The 19245-nt window shown below is 42.0% G+C and overlaps 1 protein-coding gene across 1 annotated transcript in view; it reads left to right on the top strand.

Moving 5' to 3' along the window:
• Nucleotides 1-19245, top strand: part of stx1b (syntaxin 1B) — a 58265-nt gene that overhangs the window by 31272 nt on the left and 7748 nt on the right. The window contains exons 2-6 of the mRNA XM_061223927.1: nt 3487-3561; nt 9485-9584; nt 12654-12728; nt 16684-16757; nt 17498-17606. Of these exons, the coding sequence (XP_061079911.1) occupies nt 3487-3561; nt 9485-9584; nt 12654-12728; nt 16684-16757; nt 17498-17606 (433 nt within the window). The remainder of the gene's footprint in view (nt 1-3486; nt 3562-9484; nt 9585-12653; nt 12729-16683; nt 16758-17497; nt 17607-19245) is intronic.

Genomic DNA, 19245 nt, shown 5'->3' with positions numbered 1-19245 from the left:
CCAATCTACGTCATAAAAATCAATCAGATATCCAGTTGGAAAATTCATGACGCCCACAAATTGGTCTGTTTAACGACTCATTTTCAAAGTCAGAATGCCAGCTGTGACGGATCAATACTACACGGAACACTGCCGGCACCTGATTGGCTACAGAATAATTTATGCAAATGAGATGGACACACATACTTTACCCACCCCATACTGCATTTTATTTTTTTATTTTTTTCGTTTAGATGGCACATCCAGCCTGAAACAGTGAGTGTAATAACTCCTTAAAGGGTTAACTGTACTCAGATTTTATCACTGGACATACCTTTAAGTGAAAGGAACCAAACCAAAATATACACATGTTCAGAAACATGAAGTCAGTTATTTTTGTGCAATGGGGGAAAACGTGTGTGCATCCTCGGTCTGTTGAAGTTAGCAGCCAACTTACTAAGATGAGTTATTGGAAGCTGGTAATTACCCAGCTACTCTAATGAACTCCTATTATTGCAGGGGGCAGCCTGTAGTGTAGTGGTTAAGGTGCATGACTGGGACCCGCAAGGTCGGTGGTTTGATCCCCAGTCTAGCCACAATAAGATCTGCACAGCCGTTGGGTCCTTCAGCAAGGCCCTTAACCCTGCATTGCTCCAGGGGAGGATTGTCTCCTGCTTAGTCTCATCAACTGTATGTCACTCTGGATAAGAGCATCTGCCAAATGCCATTAGTGTAATGTAATGTAATGCAGTCAACAGCACACATGTGAGAGCACAGTACATAAGTACATTGCCATAGAATAGTCCCTCAGCAGAACACATGCTAAAGTACATTGTCATAGAATAGTCCCTCAGCGGAACACATGCTAAATAGTACATTGCCATAGAATAGTCCCTCAGTCGAGAACGAGAGCACAATACCATAGAATAGTCACTCAGCTGAACACATGCTAGAGCACAATACCATAGAATAGTCACTCAGCTGAACACATGCTACAGCACCATACCATAGAATAGTCCCTCAGCTGAACACATGCTACAGCACAATACCATAGAATAGTTCCTCAGCTTGTGCTGGTGCTGGTCCAAATCAGGAGGATACAGGAGGATACATATTTCTTTATGTGGAACTATGAAATATGAGAGTAGATTGACCATTTAATTATTTTTCAATTGGCATGGCAAATGTGCACAGCTGAAAAAAACAAAACTTTTTCTGAAGACCGATATGAAATCGAAAAAATAAAAAGAGAATAACTACCATCACATCTTACATTGCATTACAGAAGCCCAGCAGAACAAATACGAAGGAGGTATTTTGCCCAAAAATGGCATGATTGATGACAGCACATCACACTGCATTTGTTACTGCATGCTTCATGCTGTATTTTATCCAGAGTACATTTTAAAGCACATTTTAAGCTATAAATAGAACTAAATGCATTAACTAATTAGTTTAGACAGATAAATCCTGTCTTTTAAATTAGGTGGTAGACTCAGGCAGGATGAACAGTGTGTTGTATGTATTTATCTCACGGAATAATAATCCAGAGGTTTCACAGTCAAACAACCAATCTTTTTGACTATGATTTTAATATGGCGGGGGGGTGGGGGGGGTTGTATTTCAAGCAGCTGTTACCAAGGATTATCATCAAATCATCCAGTGTTTAATGGTATTGATTTGCGCAGATTGGACAGAACCTAGAATGATGTATTTTGCCAGGGATGGGACAGTTCTTGCAATTTGAAACATTTCTAATGACCTCAGGGCTAGTAATCTGCCTCCCCAGTGGTGACTTGTGAGCTTTAAATTGATTGGTTTGTAAACTTTTTTTATTTTCTTGATTAAAGGTAATCTGACTTAGCTAAAGACTAAATGAAAAAAGCATATTGCATGATGTTTGAGCTCTGTCCATGTTATGGGTGTGATATGTACTGAACAACTAAAAAATAAGTCAGTATCAACAAGCACTTTAGTCTTCTATTTAGACTTAAAATCGTATTTCCATTTCTTTTTTGCTAAACAGACAAAAATATTACCAACAGTTTGACAGTTGGTAAAAAAATAAATAAAATCAGCTGTCAAGCAAGCAGAAACTCAAAACAAGCTAATATTTTACACTTGAGCAGGGCAAAAAAAAAAAAACCTTCATTCTTATTGGAAGACAAAAACACTTAAGGTAGCCATTGTTCTGCGGTGTATTATTTCAGAGAGTCGGAGAGCAAAGGTCCCCAGCCGGGCGATGTAATCGCACCCTTATCGCGGCTCCAGGAGGTGACGTCTCCTTCCTCGGCAGATGCTCACGTCCGCGCTGACGTCAATGGCCTCCTCTACACGAGTGCATAACGCCTAATGTCCCCCAATCAACAAACGGACAATAAATTCTCAGTGAAGAGAAAGAAAGGAAAAAAAAAAAAAAAAACTGCCGCCCGTGCTTTTAGTTTACCTAGCCACGTCCCCCTGGACCCGGTAGGGCTGGGTAATGACTATGGACCCGGGCTTCTGACTGAAAGGTTCTGGGTCCAATTCCCAGCTGCCGTGTTGCCGTAACGTCGAGTAAGGCACTTAACGTTAATTGGTTCTGGAAAATGTCCAGGAATTTAAACGGGTAAGCGTGCAAGTGTGCATACGTGTAATTGCATAGGTGGGGTAGCACCCAACAGCGGGGGTGTGCATATCTGATGCCCTACCTTCATTTGGAGCGTCCGCTTATCTTCAGCCACAGCCACGTACGCATGAACTCCACTGGCGGTTCGGCCGAGTGTTGCTCCCCTCAGAAACACGCGGCGACACCAGCTGCCTCTCTTCACATGGCAGGCAACAACCCAGGATCGCGGTTGGAGGAACACCTAGGGCCAGTTTCACAGACAAAAAAAATGTAGCTTAGTCCTGGACTAATTTTAGAGTTTTGTCGATACAATCTCCGTTCAAAAATTTATTTAGTCAAGACTAGGCTTAATCTGAGTCTGTGAAACTGGCCCTGAGTGTGGCAACATTGGCCACGAGCTGCCGTGTAATATGCATGTCTTGACTGTTTAAGATGGATGGTTTGTCAGCACTATGGATGCTTTATGAGAAGTAGACCAAGCAACGCGTACACTGAATATTTGTGCTATTTAGTGTGTTGACGGAAAGAGAGAAACCAAACTCACATCAAAAACAAAATGGTTTCTGTCAAAAGGTGTAGGATAGGGACTATTTAAATAAATAAATAAATAAATAAATAAAAACACAAGGTGCAGGGTCACTGAAACATTTTTGGAACTTGCTGGACGTTCCAAAAAAACCCCCAGGTATCTATTGTACCATGTGGACAATAAATACACATGCTACAGTAAATACAATGATTTGTTTTTTGGAGCATCATGTCAGCGTGTGAGTGTTTTCTCTTTGCTATTTAGCCTGTGTCTCCTGGTCACCCAGAGAGCAGCACACACACATGTTGTAGCCTGCCCGACCAGAACACGCATGCGTAGTGCTAACCCTCTCCTTGTCTTTCTCTCCCAGGCTAAGGACAGCGATGACGATGAAGAGGTTGTCCACGTTGACAGGGACCATTTTATGGATGAGTTCTTTGAACAGGTGAGAGCACAAGTTGTACAAGGGTACTTTACCCTGCCTTTCCAGCTAAGAGAAGGCCAACATATGAAACTATATTCCTGTAAGTTAATTACAAGTTAATATTTAAATATCTCTTCTAGCCTCTACCTATTTGGAATGCTGACTCAATTTGTCGGGCTATCCCGTAACTGCGGCCTCCCCTGTTAGTTCAGAACCACGTAGACCAGCATGCAGCAGGGGACATCTGAGCATGTGCACCAATCAGAAACCCTGACTACTGAAACCCCCTGGGTGACGCTACGGCCAATCATAATGTGCCATGTTGTTCCACCGGCCAATCTGCAGTGGCTTGGGATAGATTAGATTCCAGACAGCGGAGCACCATCAGCACATCTATCTAAGCACTAATGCTCCTCCCTGGGGGCTATTGACATTTGTCCTTTATCTATTTTGAAATCGGGAGTGGGGGAGGGGTCCAAACAAGTCTAGATGTTCCCAGCACTCTAGCACAATTTCTGATGTTTATGATATCATCATTAATTTCCCAACACTCAATTTCATACTTAGAAGTGTTTCGTTTGTGATGCCCACGATATCACTATTACTATTACAAACGGTTTGATTCCAGGAAACGACTACCACTTATTTCAGTTCTCATTGATGAACTCAGTCAATCAATCAGTCAATCAATTGTATTGATTTTCAGCTCGCTTAAGAGCAGAATGAGATAATGGCTGGGAAGTGTAATGCAAGGACAGGTGGTGAGGGTGAATAATAAAGGGGGATTTTTACGGGTAAAGTGCATTGCAGTTCACAGACAATTGCAATATTTGAGAAGAAGCTTGAAAGGTAGCAAAATAACCAGCATAAAAAACACAACTGTACGCAGCAACTCAGGGAGCTGATCCAGAAGGTAATGGAGCCCACATCTTTAGACACTTAAGTGTTTTTCCAAATGTCTCAATTTCTATTGTGGCAGATCTTATATTGAAAAAGATATGCTGCTACCAATTGTCTTTGCTCAGTGTCTTACTTTTAAATGAAAATAAAAATCTATGGATTTTAAACATTTTAAACCAATAAAACAATCTGTGATTGTACTGTGTAGCCTACTTCTGTAAGTGCATTTCCCACTGTCTCTGGTAATCCTCAAAGATTCTGTTTTTGTTTTTTTTTCATGTTAGAAGTACGGAATGATATGATAGTGATTGATGTCACTAGCAGAGGCAAAAGGATATCAAAGCACAAGGATCTCAAACTGGAATCCTGGAGGGCTGCTGTGTCTGCTGGTTCTTGATGGGTTCCTCCACTTAAGTGCTTAATTTAAGTCATTGATTGGCTGAGGAGTCTGCACACCTTGTTCCTGGCTCCAGATTGAAAGGAAATCACAAGAAAAAGCAGAGATTTCCACTCTCTCAGACCAGAGTTTCAGACCTCTTTTGTAGTGTGCATTCATAGTTGTGTGCTATGTTATGATGTTTTAATGTTTTAAGACAAAACTAGACAAATGAAATGTCATAAAAATGGCTGAGTAAGTGCAAATGATCAGTGGTGTCTCCTGTGGGAAATCGAGGTGGCTGGAATCTTTACCCGTAAAACGTATGATATCTCTGAACCTGTTTTCATTTATTTGTGCTCGACTGAAATGTAAATGAAGCTAACATTAGCTAAAATGTAAATGAATTCACCGGCATGACATTCAGTCGGTGGAATAACATTAAGCCCAATGAATAAGTCCACCTAGCTTGCGAAAGCTAACCTTCGCTGTCCCCGTTGAGCGGTGAGAGGACAGGGGAATAAACCTCAGGGTGACTCACCCACACATTGAGTCAGCTTCAGCGTGAGTCAGCCTCCACGGGGTGCTGGTTGAGGCTCCGCCTCCTGATCATGATTATTGGTCCAGAGAAGTCGTAAGAGGTCAAGAGAAGGTGTGTTCATTCAGCCAATTTACGGCCACTTGTTCTTGGCAACCATTTTGATTCGTAAATGTTCTTTTGCACACTGAGGTGAAGTCACTACATTGCCATGAAAAACATTGTGCAAATGTTTATGTGTCAAGAAGACAATAGGCCTCTGTAAAAGTTTGGAGGTGCAGTAAAAAAATAAAAGAATAGAAAAATAGAAATAGTGCATATACTGTATAATATAAAGAAATCTTTATTATCTATTAATGGTATGTAAATACTTAGAAAAGATATCAAGAACCTCATTGATAGTGTCCTACAATGGTAAAATAGTGTCCGGACCACCAAGTGTTATTACGCAGAATACACACCTTTTGTAGGTTTTAGCAAAATCTATTTGGTATCATGCTCTATTTTGTTAAAAGATACTAAACATTTGCCCTGTCAAAACAGGATTCATGGTTAAAAAATGCACTGTGGTCTGCATAGTCACAGGCAACAGCTACTCGTTCAGTGGCGTTTACACAAAGCATATTAGACAGCATGCAGTTCTGTCCGAAGCGGTGAAGTCATTTTGCCTGTACAATACACTGCAATGTCATTTGGCAGTGTGTTATCCACTGCTGGGTTCCCCACTGATTCTGACAACTTTTTCTAGAAGCTTCTCAGCTCTGACCTTGGCACCGTGGTGTGAAAACACACAAACCCCAATAACTGTTTGATAAAGAACGTCTGGCATACTGCAGCCAGCAAATAGAAAATTGTTTCAGCGTTCAGGACAAGACAGCAGGAAGATTAACTACAGGATTACTTTTATCAATCATTAAAGACACGAACAGTTTTACAAGAGGAAATAAATCACAAGCGAAACATATCTATGGAATGCAAATATACTGTATAAGACCATATAGGCTAAGAGTAATCCGCTCTGGGCAAGATTTCTACACAGTAAATCTGCTACACATATTAGTACTAAGCTGGATGAATAATAAAAATTAAAAAAATACAATACTACAGCGATTTATGCAGTGCAAATGGTGTATGTTTGTATGTAGATGGACATTCATAAAGATATGCATCTGCTCCACTACTGAAGGTGAGTATCTCGAACATTATTAAAAAATCCTAATTAAATAATACTTCCTAATAATACTTCTAATAATACTTGATTCTTTTTTTAAATCATCACGTGTATAACTAATGAGCCTAATTCAAGGGGGTCAAAGCTAGCTGGATACTTTGCTGGTATGCCAGGGAAAGGAAGAAGGCTCACATTGGCTGCCAGCTGGCCTATTCTCTTCCAACATATTTCATGGACGCAGCATGTTTGTGGTGATAGAGGAAGAACACCCACCAAAAACTAGTGTGAGGTGCGGGGTCACAGGAACATATAGGAGCGGAAAAGAAGAGTTCAAAAGACGTCTGCTTGATGCTACACAAAATACACACAAATAAAGATATTTATTGTATACTGTGTGTCACTAGTAGTTTACTTCTGTTTTGCAACATGTCTGTGGCCTATGGTTGCCACTAGAAGGCCACAGTAGAATGGACTGAAGTCCAGACAAATTAAACGTAATAATGGACTGGTTGGGGATGGGGAGGGTTATCTGAATTTAAATTAAATTAAATTAATTCACACAATGACTAGATGTCCCTGGTCTAATGAAAGGTAAAAGGCGGTTGTTAGGAGGATCAAACATAACATATTTACGTCCTGATGGGGTCAGGCTGTCAGCAGGACTTGGGCAGGAGGGTGGCTATCTAGTGACGACTATGGCCCACCCATGCAAGATTAGCTGCACCAGCTCCAGCACAATAACATGGTGTTGGAAGAGGTCACAGGAGTGTTACAGGAAAACTAGCTGCAGCACAGGACTGACCTGAACGCTGTGGTGTGGAAATACACTGTAACATGCTCCAACTGCATTGATTGGCTGGATGGCAGCACAGGCTACCCTGTAACATGCTCCAACTGCACCGATTGGCTGAATGGCAGCTCAGGTTACACTGTAACATGCTCTAACTGCACTGATTGGCTGGATGACAGCTCAGGCTACACTGTAACATGCTCCAACTGCACTGATTGGCTGGATGGCAGCTCAGGCTAGACTGTAACATGCTCCAACTGCACTGATTGGCTGGATGGCAGCTCAGGCTGCATATTTGAATCTGAGTATTAGTTAACATTATGTGTATGTGTACAAAAAAAGAATCTAATGGCTTATTAATGGTAATTGTGTATGCACCAAAATATGTTTCACGAGCTGTTCGTATCTTGTTTCTAAAATACATGAATACCAATCACTTCCATGTTGTGGGATTCAGTTACAGCTGTCGTGTAGTGAATCCAGCTATAGCGCTAGCCTTCCACAGACTGCAATGAATAATTTGTCAAAGAGCAGAGTCGGTTTCGTTAGCCCGGCCCATAGCTCACTCGCGCCTCCTCTGGTTGACCAGGTGCCTGTGGTTTGCCTTTATCAGGCCTCCCAAGCACTGCCCACGTAGCTCAGCCGTTGAAATGAACCACTATGAGCAGCAGAGCCAGCCTAACCCAATAACTGACATAAGGGCCTGCTTAGGGCCACGCGGGGGCCCCCTAATTATTCTAAAATACACTCAGTGACCTGTACACCAGCTTGTTAATGCAAATGTCTAATCTGCCAATCATATGCCAACAACTCTAGCTGCAACAGTTCACAGAGAATGGTGTGAAAAACAAATAGCATCCAGTGGGCGCAAGTTCTGTGGGTGAAAATGCCTTATTAATGAGATAAGTCCGAGGAGGATAGTCAGACTGGCCCAAGCTGACAGGAAGGTGACAGTGAGTCAAATAACCACGCTTTACAACAGTGGTAGAGCATCTCTGAACACACAACACGTCAAACCTTGAAGTGGATGATCTACAGCAATATGCAGAGGGGGAACTTAAGAATTGCTCATCCACCTGACCCATCTCAGTCTTTTGCACACCTTAATTATAAAGAGCAGCACAGACAGTGTGCAGGAACCCATTTTTATCTGTGTGACAGACAGACTCCCACACAGGCCCGAGTGTCCCTGTTTCCTTCTACAGTCTATGGTCCCTACCAGTCATCCAGCTAGTTCTCACTCTTGATTCCTCATACTTTTTTGATGAAGACTCCTTTGTCGTAAGACTCTTTGGTGGTGGTAGTGGTGGAATAGTACAGGAAAAAAGCAATGCATATTGTAGCACTTAATGTACAAACATTATAGACGGCACAAGATGTGCGATTCTTGCGTGTTAAAGCAGTCTCACTTCAGAACAGTGTTGAATACAGAAATTCAAATTGATGGGCTGACTGGGAAGCCCCAGGGGAAATCGTGCCAGGTAGACTCCATAGACTGTTGAAAGAATAGGAGAGACTGACACACACTGTCATGGTACTGACATTTAAGGAGACTCCACAGGCACACCTCGTCGTAGAGAAACGCGAACGATCGATACGCAATTTACGGTAGCATGACTTTCGGTTTGTAGTCCGTGACATACTTTTTAATTGCGACTTGTGACTTGTGACCAGCGTTCTCTTTTTGGTACTCCCGCTTCGTTTAAACCACTCACCTTGGAAGAGCAAAAGCTCAATTTCCAGCTCTGCCAATAAGTCTAAAGAATTAGTCTAAAGTCATCTATAATAAATGCCTAATAAAGTGCTCACTGAGTGTATAGGTATTATTTACAGTGCTGTGTTGGGGGGTCTCCAAATAAAATTCTTGTTTTTTAAATTTATTTTTTATTATCTAATCTGCATGTACGGATGTTTTCTGTCTTTTGCCAACCAAATGAGCCAACCAAGTGGACCAGAAGGCACTTCACCAGACAAGCCCACCCTGCTGTAAAATCTAGCGATGACCATCTTGAAATTACTAGCTACCAACAGTTTCAAAACATAGCTTGAGCTGGTCAAACCACGTTGAGCGTGGAGCTGGTCTGAACTGTTTGAATCTAAAACAATGAGGTATGTGACCCAGGTCTGGTGGCAGGTGTCTGAAGCCGTTTGGTGTTTTGCGCTGCTCAGGTGGAGGAGATCCGGGGCTGTATAGAGAAGCTGTCGGAGGACGTGGAGCAGGTGAAGAAACAGCACAGCGCCATCCTGGCGGCACCCAACCCTGACGAGAGTAAGTCCCGGTCAGCCTCGTGTGTTCACCAGTGGCCTGCGGTCAGCCCTGTGTGTTCACCAGTGGCCTGCGGTCAGCCCTGTGTGTTCACCAGTGGCCCGCGGTCAGCCCTGTGTGTTCACCAGTGGCCGCGGTCAGCCCTGTGTGTTCACCAGTGGCCCGCGGTCAGCCCTGTGTGTTCACCAGTGTGGCCTGCGGTCAGCCCTGTTTGTTCACCAGTGGCCTGCGGTCAGCCCTGTGTGTTCACCAGTGGCCCCCGGTCAGCCCTGTGTGTTTACCAGTGGCCCGCGGTCAGCCCTGTGTGTTCACCAGTGGCCCGCGGTGCTTTCCTTCTCTCAGTGACAGAGGGCTGAACTAGTCAACTAAGAGTGACAGATTAGCAAACCTGCTAGCTTAGTAACATAGCTACAGATATAGATTTGCAGATTTGATACAAATGCATGGACAAAAACTGCCTGTGAAGAGTTGTGTACACGTCACCTGTGGTTGGCGGAGCTGAATCCGCTGGCCGACCTGCTGTTTGCAGTCTTGGAGGCAGCACCTGCCTTCCAGGCATAACTGAGGGATGGGAAGTACCCTGAGCTCAGCAGCGGTGTACGCTTTGTGATGTAACACCTACAGCTCTCATCACTTGTCTGTGATGTAACGCAAACCACTGTCTGAGGTTCTCTGATGTAACACCTACAGCTCTCATCATGTGTCTGTGATGTAACGCAAACCACTGTCTGAGGTTCTCTGATGTAACACCTACAGCTCTCATCACTTGTCTGTGATGTAACGCAAACCACTGTCTGAGGTTCTCTGATGTAACACCTACAGCTCTCATCATGTCATCATGACATGACACACCACTGTCAGAGATTCTGTGATGTAACACATACCACTGTCAGAGGTTCCCTGATGTACAGTTACACAAATGGCTGTCATATTCTCTGATGTCAAACAGAAATAGCAGTGCAAGTTGTTTTGGATTCGCATACCTTTCTGCATTTGACTAAGCTATTGGAACAAATGAAATGATCCAAAAAGTATTTTCCCCGCCCATCTGCTCCTCCTAGCAGGCTCAAATGCACCAGCCAAGATCAATAGAGCACAGAAAAGTATTTGAATCCAAAACAAATACAATTTGAACCCTGTGTTCTTGCACTGATTGCAGTCTTGCCTGGCTCAATGAGTCATTACGTTTGCATGAATATGATCAGATTTGATGGTCTTATTTTTTGCATGAATTTGTTTTCCTTAAATTTGATCTGATTTGATGGCATGATTTTGTTTTGCTTTAATTTTTTCTGATGTGATTTCATTTTGCATGAATTTGATTAATGTAATGAATACATTTTGCATGAATTATTTTGGATTTTTCTCTTTCTTTTTCATTTTTTGCATGCTCCCCGAATGACTGACTCCAGAGGACTAGTTATCGGACTGTACATTTCAGCGTGAGCCAAGTAAACAATTACTGGTTAACACCCTCGGGGTTAACTGGTAAAACTATTACTGTGTGGTGTTTTATTCATGTTTGTGTCTGCATGTCATTATGTGGTGCGTTGAATATATAATACCTTTCTTCCCCATGTCTTTATTTCACTGTCATTTTCAAAGTGTGTCATATAAAAACATTTGCTTGACCGATTCTCTATATCTCAGCAGCAGGATATAAATTAGATGTGACAACCATCTGTCTTCACCATTGACATTATTCCAGAAAAGCTGATATGCTGTTATCTGAAAAATCCTCTAAGTGTCCTTTCTCTTCAGCCCCTCTGTTTTATGCAGGGCTTGAACCCAAGGTGCAAATAGGGTCGTAAAAGCGTACTAATGCTCTTATTTAATTATGAATTACCATAAGAGAGGTGCGATAATGTGCAAAAGAGTACACTGTATTTTAAGATGTGTACTACAGCAACGCACCTACAACTGCATGTTTCACATATTAAGTTCACCTGGACTGATTCATAATGAGAGCGGAGGCATTATATTTTTACACATGAAGGGGAACAAGATCAGGATTTTAACATTTTTTTAACAAGTGCTCCCTTGCCATTTAATGAAAATTAAAAAGCCCCCCCCCCCTTCCCCCCAATGCCCACACCTTTCTGAAACTGAAAGCTCAAGAAAATTCTGCCGTTGAATTCTACCTATAAGCCGTATGATATATTATGTTCCATATTAGTCATACAGCTGATTCACGGTGAAGCCACTCCACAGCATATAAAATCAGAGGCAGTGGAGAGCGATGCAGGAGCTGAAGAAGGGATGGTGTGAAAGGTGGGAAAGCGATAGAAAGTGTGTAGGAGGAGAGAAAGGAGAGCTGCTGTAGAAGGAGCAAAGGACTGCAGTAGTAATAAATTTGATCAGCGCTGCAACACAGTGTGACACAGGAATAGAACAGGCCTCGGTAGGCGGCTGAAATCATACACACGTGGGTGTATACACACACCTACACACATGTAGACGCACGTACAGGGTACCTGTGCACACGCATGCACAAATACACATCTGCACCTATACACACATATACACATGCACACACACACACACACACACACACACATTCCATATTATGGTTAAGGTACATGACTGGGACCCGCAAGGTCGGTGGTTCCATCCCCGGTGTCGCCACAGTAAGATCCACACAGCCGTTGGGCCCTTGAGCAAGGCCCTTAACCCTGCATTGCTCCAGGGGAGAATTGTCTCCTACTTAGTCGAATCAACTGTAAGTCGCTTTTGATAAAAGCGTCAGCCAAATGACAGGTAATGTAATATTACACACAGACATTAAACATTACTTTCATTTCGCAGATGTTCTAACTATATAGCTACATATACTTTACATCGACAAACACACCCAACACACACATAAGCGCACACACACAGACCCATACAACAGCATACATGTCTACACCTTCCACTCTCCACTCTGTATATTTACACACTCTTCCAGTGTTGCGCTGAAGTACCGAGTCAAATAAGACAAGTATCTTAGGCCATCCTAACACTGTAGTCTTATCATCTAACCTAACCCTTCATACTCTAACCTCTCTCTCTTTCTCTATCCATCTCTCTCAGAGACTAAGCAGGAGTTGGAGGATCTTACTGCTGACATCAAGAAGACGGCCAATAAAGTGCGCTCAAAATTAAAAGGTAAAGACAAAGGTTCCATATAAGCAGGGAGATATCACATCATCAGAGACTTAAAAGCAGAGACTGGCTGTGTAGTCCAGATGCTATCAGTATGGAAGGCATTTCACTTCTCTGGAGCCAGACCCAAGAAGACACAGTCACCTTTCATTTCAGACGAGTATCTTGACAAGAGAAAAGGACCTTTTTAGATGATCTGAGAACTTGTTCAATTTGGGAAGCGCATAATGGCTTGAGAATGCAACAAGTTTTAAGTATGTTTTCTTCAAGTCAAAAAAGCAGTCAGAATATATTGTACAGTAGAAGCTATCGGGAGTCAAAAGGTTAGAATAATAAATCCCCTTTTTTGTTTCTGGTTAGAATTCTACCAGTTGAATAACAGTTAGAGCATTAACCATCTGTTTCTGTTCTTAGTTGATAGTAACATACCTGGAATGCGTTGACCAAATTCTCCTCTCATATTTAATAAGGCTGTCAATCTTTCGTTTTTATGTGTGCACAGTGCACATTTCCCAAAGGCTGTACACTTTTAAAACTTAAGGGAATATTCATGTACATTTTGAATTGTCAAGTGGTCAAGATGTAAGTAGAGAATCCGAAGTGGTCCAAGAATAAACCCGAGAGGGCCTCCCCAGGCTATGAGATCTGCACGTTCTCCAGCTTCAATAAATACATTATATTAGAGGGGCCCGAAAGAAAATCAGCTTTATGTGTTTTCAGCAAGACTCGGACAGTTTTCTGGTGCAAGTGACTAGAATAGAATGAACCGCTGTACCAAAAGCCGCACTAAGGTCTGTGAGAGTCAGAGTAACCCGTTAACCAAAGTCAGCCTTCATCAGCAGGCCATTCCCCGCAGTGACAAGGGTAGTTTCAGTACTGTGATTACAGCATGAAATAATTAAACTTCTTGGAAACAATCTTCTCTGGAATGGAAACAAGAAATGGTAACGCGGAGAACTGCCTTCAATTGTTGAAGCTGAGTCAATCATTTGAGCTATCCACACCTGGGTGAAATACATACAGTACAGTGCAGTCCCTAAGTATTTGGACGGTGACACATCTTTGTTGTTTTGGCTCTTTACTCCAGCACATTTAATTTGAAATAAAATAGCTATCTACTGTACTGTGTATCTAAGAATTTGAAATAAAATATCTATCTACTGTATATCTATCTATGACTACTATGACATCCATAGTGGGTGAACAACATAGTTTTTTTATCCCTCATCCCCCCCAATTGTAGGGGAAAAGTAATTGGCAGCTCAAATGTTTGTTGGACAGGTGTGTTGAGTGCTATCGGTAGTTCCTGCATAAAAGATCCATCTACATTTTGAATCTATCGTTGTTGTCTCACAACATGAGAACAAAGGAAGTGTCAATGGGAGTAATGAAGGCCATCCTCGGCTGAACAATCGGAATAAATCCACCAGAGACATAGACAAAGAGTAGGTGCAAAAGAGCAAGAACACAATGGTGAGGTCAGCAATGGCAAATTACCTTGTAGACTATAGAAGACCTGCGTAGTGGATGACAGAAGAGTCCTTCAAATGGTGAAGAAAGAATTCCTGTCAAAAGTGTCAAGAAAACTATCCACGATGTAGTCATAGATGTGCTGGCTAGCCTGAATAATAGAATGGCCAGGTTACAGTTTGCAAAAACATTTATTAAAAAACCTGTAGAGTTCTGGAACAAAGAGTTATGGACAGATGTGACAAAGTTCAACCTGCACCCGAGTGATGGAATGAGGAAAGTTGGAGGAAAAAAAGGAACAGCTCATGATCCAAAGCATACCACCTCATCTGTCAAACATGGTGAAGGTGGTGTTATGGCTTGGGCGTGTATGGCTACCACATGAACTGGATCATTTGTGTTCATTGATGTCACTGCTGATGGCTGCAGCGTGATGTATGTCAAAGTACACAGAAACATCATGTCTGCTCAGATCCAAGCAAATGCATTAAAAGTGAATGGACAACGGTTCATCGTGCAGTAGGACAATGATCCAAGCAACCAAATACTTTTTTCAGGCCAAAAAGTTATTGACTGGCAAAGTCTATCACCTGACCTCAAAAAATTAAAGTTGAAAGTCTGCCCAGATGATTGGTTTATTTTAACTGTTTGTTTGCTGGAGTACATTGAAAAAAAATAATAAAACTGATAAATACAGACTGCACTGTAATTGTTTTGGATTCAAACAGTTTCCTACGCTTAACTGAGGTTGTCTGGTGTATTGGAACCTATGAAATGGTCCTCGTGGTTGGCTCAGTTGCACCAGACAAGAATAATCGAGCACAGACTAGTTGAATCCTAATCAATTTGCATTTGACACACGGCTGGAGCTATCCCGGTGTCATGACGACTATTAATAAGTGTGATGACATCACGGCACACAGTTGCAGGCACTCCATGGGAGTCTGGCTGCAGGAATACCTGTGAACAGTAAATTCAGCCAAGCTGTGACAGACTGTGTATTCTGACAGTGTATCCTTGACGGCTCCATGTAATCCAGTTTATGAAGTTATCAACTTTTGATATTCGTATCAGATGACAGATCAATGCAATCAATGGCTCATTGCTATTGGCATGTGAAAGTTGGCAGCTATTAAATCCTCGCTTCATTCTAGTGCAGCAGTATTTCGTTTTTTAATTGAGAGACCTTCCATTTAAATTCTGCTGTTTCTATTTGACAGATATTTGTCTTTACCCAGGGGGGAGATTCCACTGGCGAAATATATTTTACCTTTTAATATTTCAATTAACATAATTGTGTTTTAAACTATTTCCAGTCAAGGTAATTAAGTGAGGCTTTCTGTTTACAGATATATTGATATGGATATTGCTATGGACGAGTTCTCCATTCTTTTTGTATATTGTTATATATTATAGGTTTGGTATCATATTATTGCATTCTGTATAATTTAATGTGATACATGAGGATCAAAAAGAAATGAATAACCACTCCTATCTGACCTAATTTTTACACATATGGGAGGCAATTATTATTAATATATTATTTAGACTGATTCAAATTAGTGTACATATTGTGAAATAATGACTGCTTGCAAGCTGTCCAGTTACCATGTGGTAAACGTAATTATAGAAATGACAAGATAAAGGTATCTGCCAAATAAAATGTAATGGAATACAGCAAAAAAAAAATATTAGCTATATTATTGCTACCTGATTTAATGCTCCTCTTTTGTATATGGTGAATCACCACATAACAGTGCAAGCAATAGCTAAGCCCATCCAATTCAGAAGACTTTTGGGTAGCAGGGTAGTATAATGGCGTAATGGGTAAAGTATTGGCTTTGTAACCTAAAGTTTGCGGCTTCAATTTCAAAGTAGGAAACTGCTGCTGTACCCTTGAGGAAGATACTGAACCGAAATGAAATATATATGTAAGAGCTGTATAAGCTGTTCTGTAAAAGTGTCTGCTAAATGTATTGAAGTATAATATGGAACCGTGTACTCAAAACTCAGTATAGTTCAAATTTGAATGGTCAGGAAGGTTAAGGTACAATACGCTCAATATCTGAAGTGATTCTGAAGCCAAAGGCAGAGAGAAACTCCAGGCTTTTACATAGATAGTTACATTTATACACTTCTCTCGTTTTAAGCCCAAACAGTAAAGCAGCAGCGTTTGCCAACAAACATTCAATCGCTAAGGCTTTTCAGCACTTAATTGATCAATTTAAACAGATAATTACAGTAAACTCACCTCAGTTGGTTTCTTGGGTCTGAATTGGCTTTTAAGGTAAAACCAGTGGTCTCATGTTTCTCCACAGGATTCAGGAGTTACAGGTCCAGACGAACAGCCCAAAATCCCTTGCAATTACAGAGGAAAACACAAACAGCTATCTGAACAGTGCCGCCCATTTAAATACAGGTTTTCAGGCTTTGGCAAGCCTTGGCCAAATGAACCTGTCTTAGCGTTTCTCTCCTGTCTCTTTCACAGCAATCGAGCAGAGCATCGAACAGGAGGAGGGGCTGAACAGATCGTCAGCAGACTTGCGGATCCGTAAGACACAGGTGTGGTTCTCTAACACAACAGAGTGAGGTCACAAATATGTGATTAGAATGTACAGTAACAATCACTACCGGCTATGAAATCAATGGAGTTATAGAACACCGACTAGGTTTCCAAGAAACATACTCTTCCTAACTGAACACTCTAATGCTGATGTAACAATCACTACTGGCAATCAAAGGCAATGACTTGGAATTTTCTACAAAAAAAAAGAACCCATTCCAAGATGGAAACCATTGAAAATTTGTGTGTGTATTTCACAATAAATACAGAATTTGAGAAATTATAATTATATGGTTCTATCTGACAAAATCAATAAGTAAAAATAATAATTATGGGATTGCTTCTTTGTTATGCCTAAACAGCAGATTGAAACACCTTAAACTGATAAAACTATAAAGAAGGACTGCCCGGAGATCTACCATCCTGTACGTTTTAATTCCAACCCCGATTCAGCTAATTAGCAGCTCAACAAGATCTCTAGCTGTTGCATTAGCTGCACTTCGTTAGGGTTGCAGTTAAATCCTACAGGATGGTAGATCTCCGGGGACAGGGTTGGGCAGCCCTGCTCTAAATCAATTCCGAGCATATGCCATCTGCAGATGGAGCTCAAGAATTATAAACTTTCCAGCTTACTTTAATATGTATGTCCACGCTCCTGTGAATTGATCCCGTGCGTGTAGAGGTGTCACCGTTGCCGGGGGAAACACGACTGTCCTTTTCGACCGTCCTTTCTCCGCAGCACTCTACGCTGTCGCGCAAGTTTGTGGAGGTGATGACCGAGTACAACACCACGCAGTCCAAGTACAGAGACCGCTGCAAGGACCGCATTCAGAGACAGCTGGAGATCAGTGAGTATGGGGCTCACAGGCCAGGGGTGGCCAGGTCCAGTCCCAAGGGGCCGCTGTGTGTGCAGGGCCTTGGTTTCCAGCAGTCACCCTGGATGAATGAGTTAGTGTAATCTGTGTGCCTCCCACAAGGCAGGTCAGGCGCCCCGCCTTCTCGTCTTACTTTGACAGATTTCGCTTTGCAACCCCGTTTTGAGCGAGGGCCCCAAAAAGTCTACTTGATCTGAAAGGCAGAAATGGGTATGCCTCTTGTTGCCCGTCTCTGACCTAGGCTGTGTCCGAATCAGCCTCCTAACTACTGTGTCCTCAAAATATGCGCTGTCTACTAAGCATACTGCGTATCATTTAGTACGTACATTTTTGTATGCGATGGGCAGTATGCAAAAATATCCTCCATACTATTTTCCAAGCGTAGGTGGTGGATGTATCATAAGATGTTCAGCCCTTGCTTGGCCGTGCTGACATGTTGTTGTTGTTGAAGGTGCGCATCATATTTACAGGCCCAAAATGGTCATGTACATCCTGAGAAGTATACTGCCAAATATACTTCCCCCAGAAAAAAGTCTATCATCCAGGGTTTTAAGTACACTATATTTAGAGAAAATTCCTCCTACTTAACAACTTTCTCATGCAGTGTACTCAACAGGAAACATAACCTAAAATAATTGTGAGAACAGGCAATTCAGCCCAGCAATGATCGCCGGTTCCTACCACTAAAGTGTGCCTACTGCTTAGTTTTTCTAAAAGCTAAATAGTATCTAGCACCGTATCAAGCCTGGAAACCCCCAGTGTTTCTGCCTCCACTACATGTCCTGGCAAGCTATTCCATGCAGTGACCACTCTGTACTTCCTAATGTCTGTGTGGAATTTATCCTTTGACAATTTCTATTTAGGCCCCCTGCTAACCCAACTCACCCTGAAGAATGGTATGCAAGTGCACCAATTCAAACAGACCTAATTTCTCTCGTATTTCATGGTGGGGCAAACCTTGAAGTTCTCATAGTAAACTGCCATGCTGAACTGTCATTCTTTTTCTGCTGGTATACCCCATGTCAGTATTTCCATAATAATTAAACTATTGTAATGTATTCTACAGTTAAAGGTACAATAGGTAAGATTTTTGTGTTAAAACATTGTTACAAGACCAATCCCTTCCTATCATTGAAAAAGGCTCACTGACATGTTGACTCGACCTCTGCCCGTGTTTATAGTCCTTAAATTCGGGTTTCAAAATATGCAGTTGACGGCCTGACACTCTGTACCAAGACATTGCATAACTGTACAATAATTGGTTGAAAATTGGTTCCAAGTGCCACAGCCAATGGCATTTCTAAAAAAATTGTTTCAGATTTTTCCCTTTTTCTCCCAATTTGGTAGTCAATTGTACCCCGCCTGATCCAATTAGAGCTAGTATTAAATATACCGCCCATACCCCGTCCCTCGGCTGCCCGAAGGAGAACGACACGCCTTCTTCAAGCCGTCTCGTCTCATGCCCGTTGCCGTGATTCCGAGGCGCTCGAGGTGCTTTATTGTGCGGCGATCTACTAACCCTGCCAAGTCCCTCCCTCTGGAGCAGCGAGCCAATTATGCTGCTCCACGTGAGCCGACCAAACTTGGCTTTTGGCAGGACCGAGAATCGAAC

Source organism: Conger conger, chromosome 16 (assembly GCF_963514075.1).
Source record: "Conger conger chromosome 16, fConCon1.1, whole genome shotgun sequence".
Taxonomy (NCBI): domain Eukaryota; kingdom Metazoa; phylum Chordata; class Actinopteri; order Anguilliformes; family Congridae; genus Conger; species Conger conger.
This window is presented reverse-complemented; position numbering and strand designations above follow the sequence as displayed.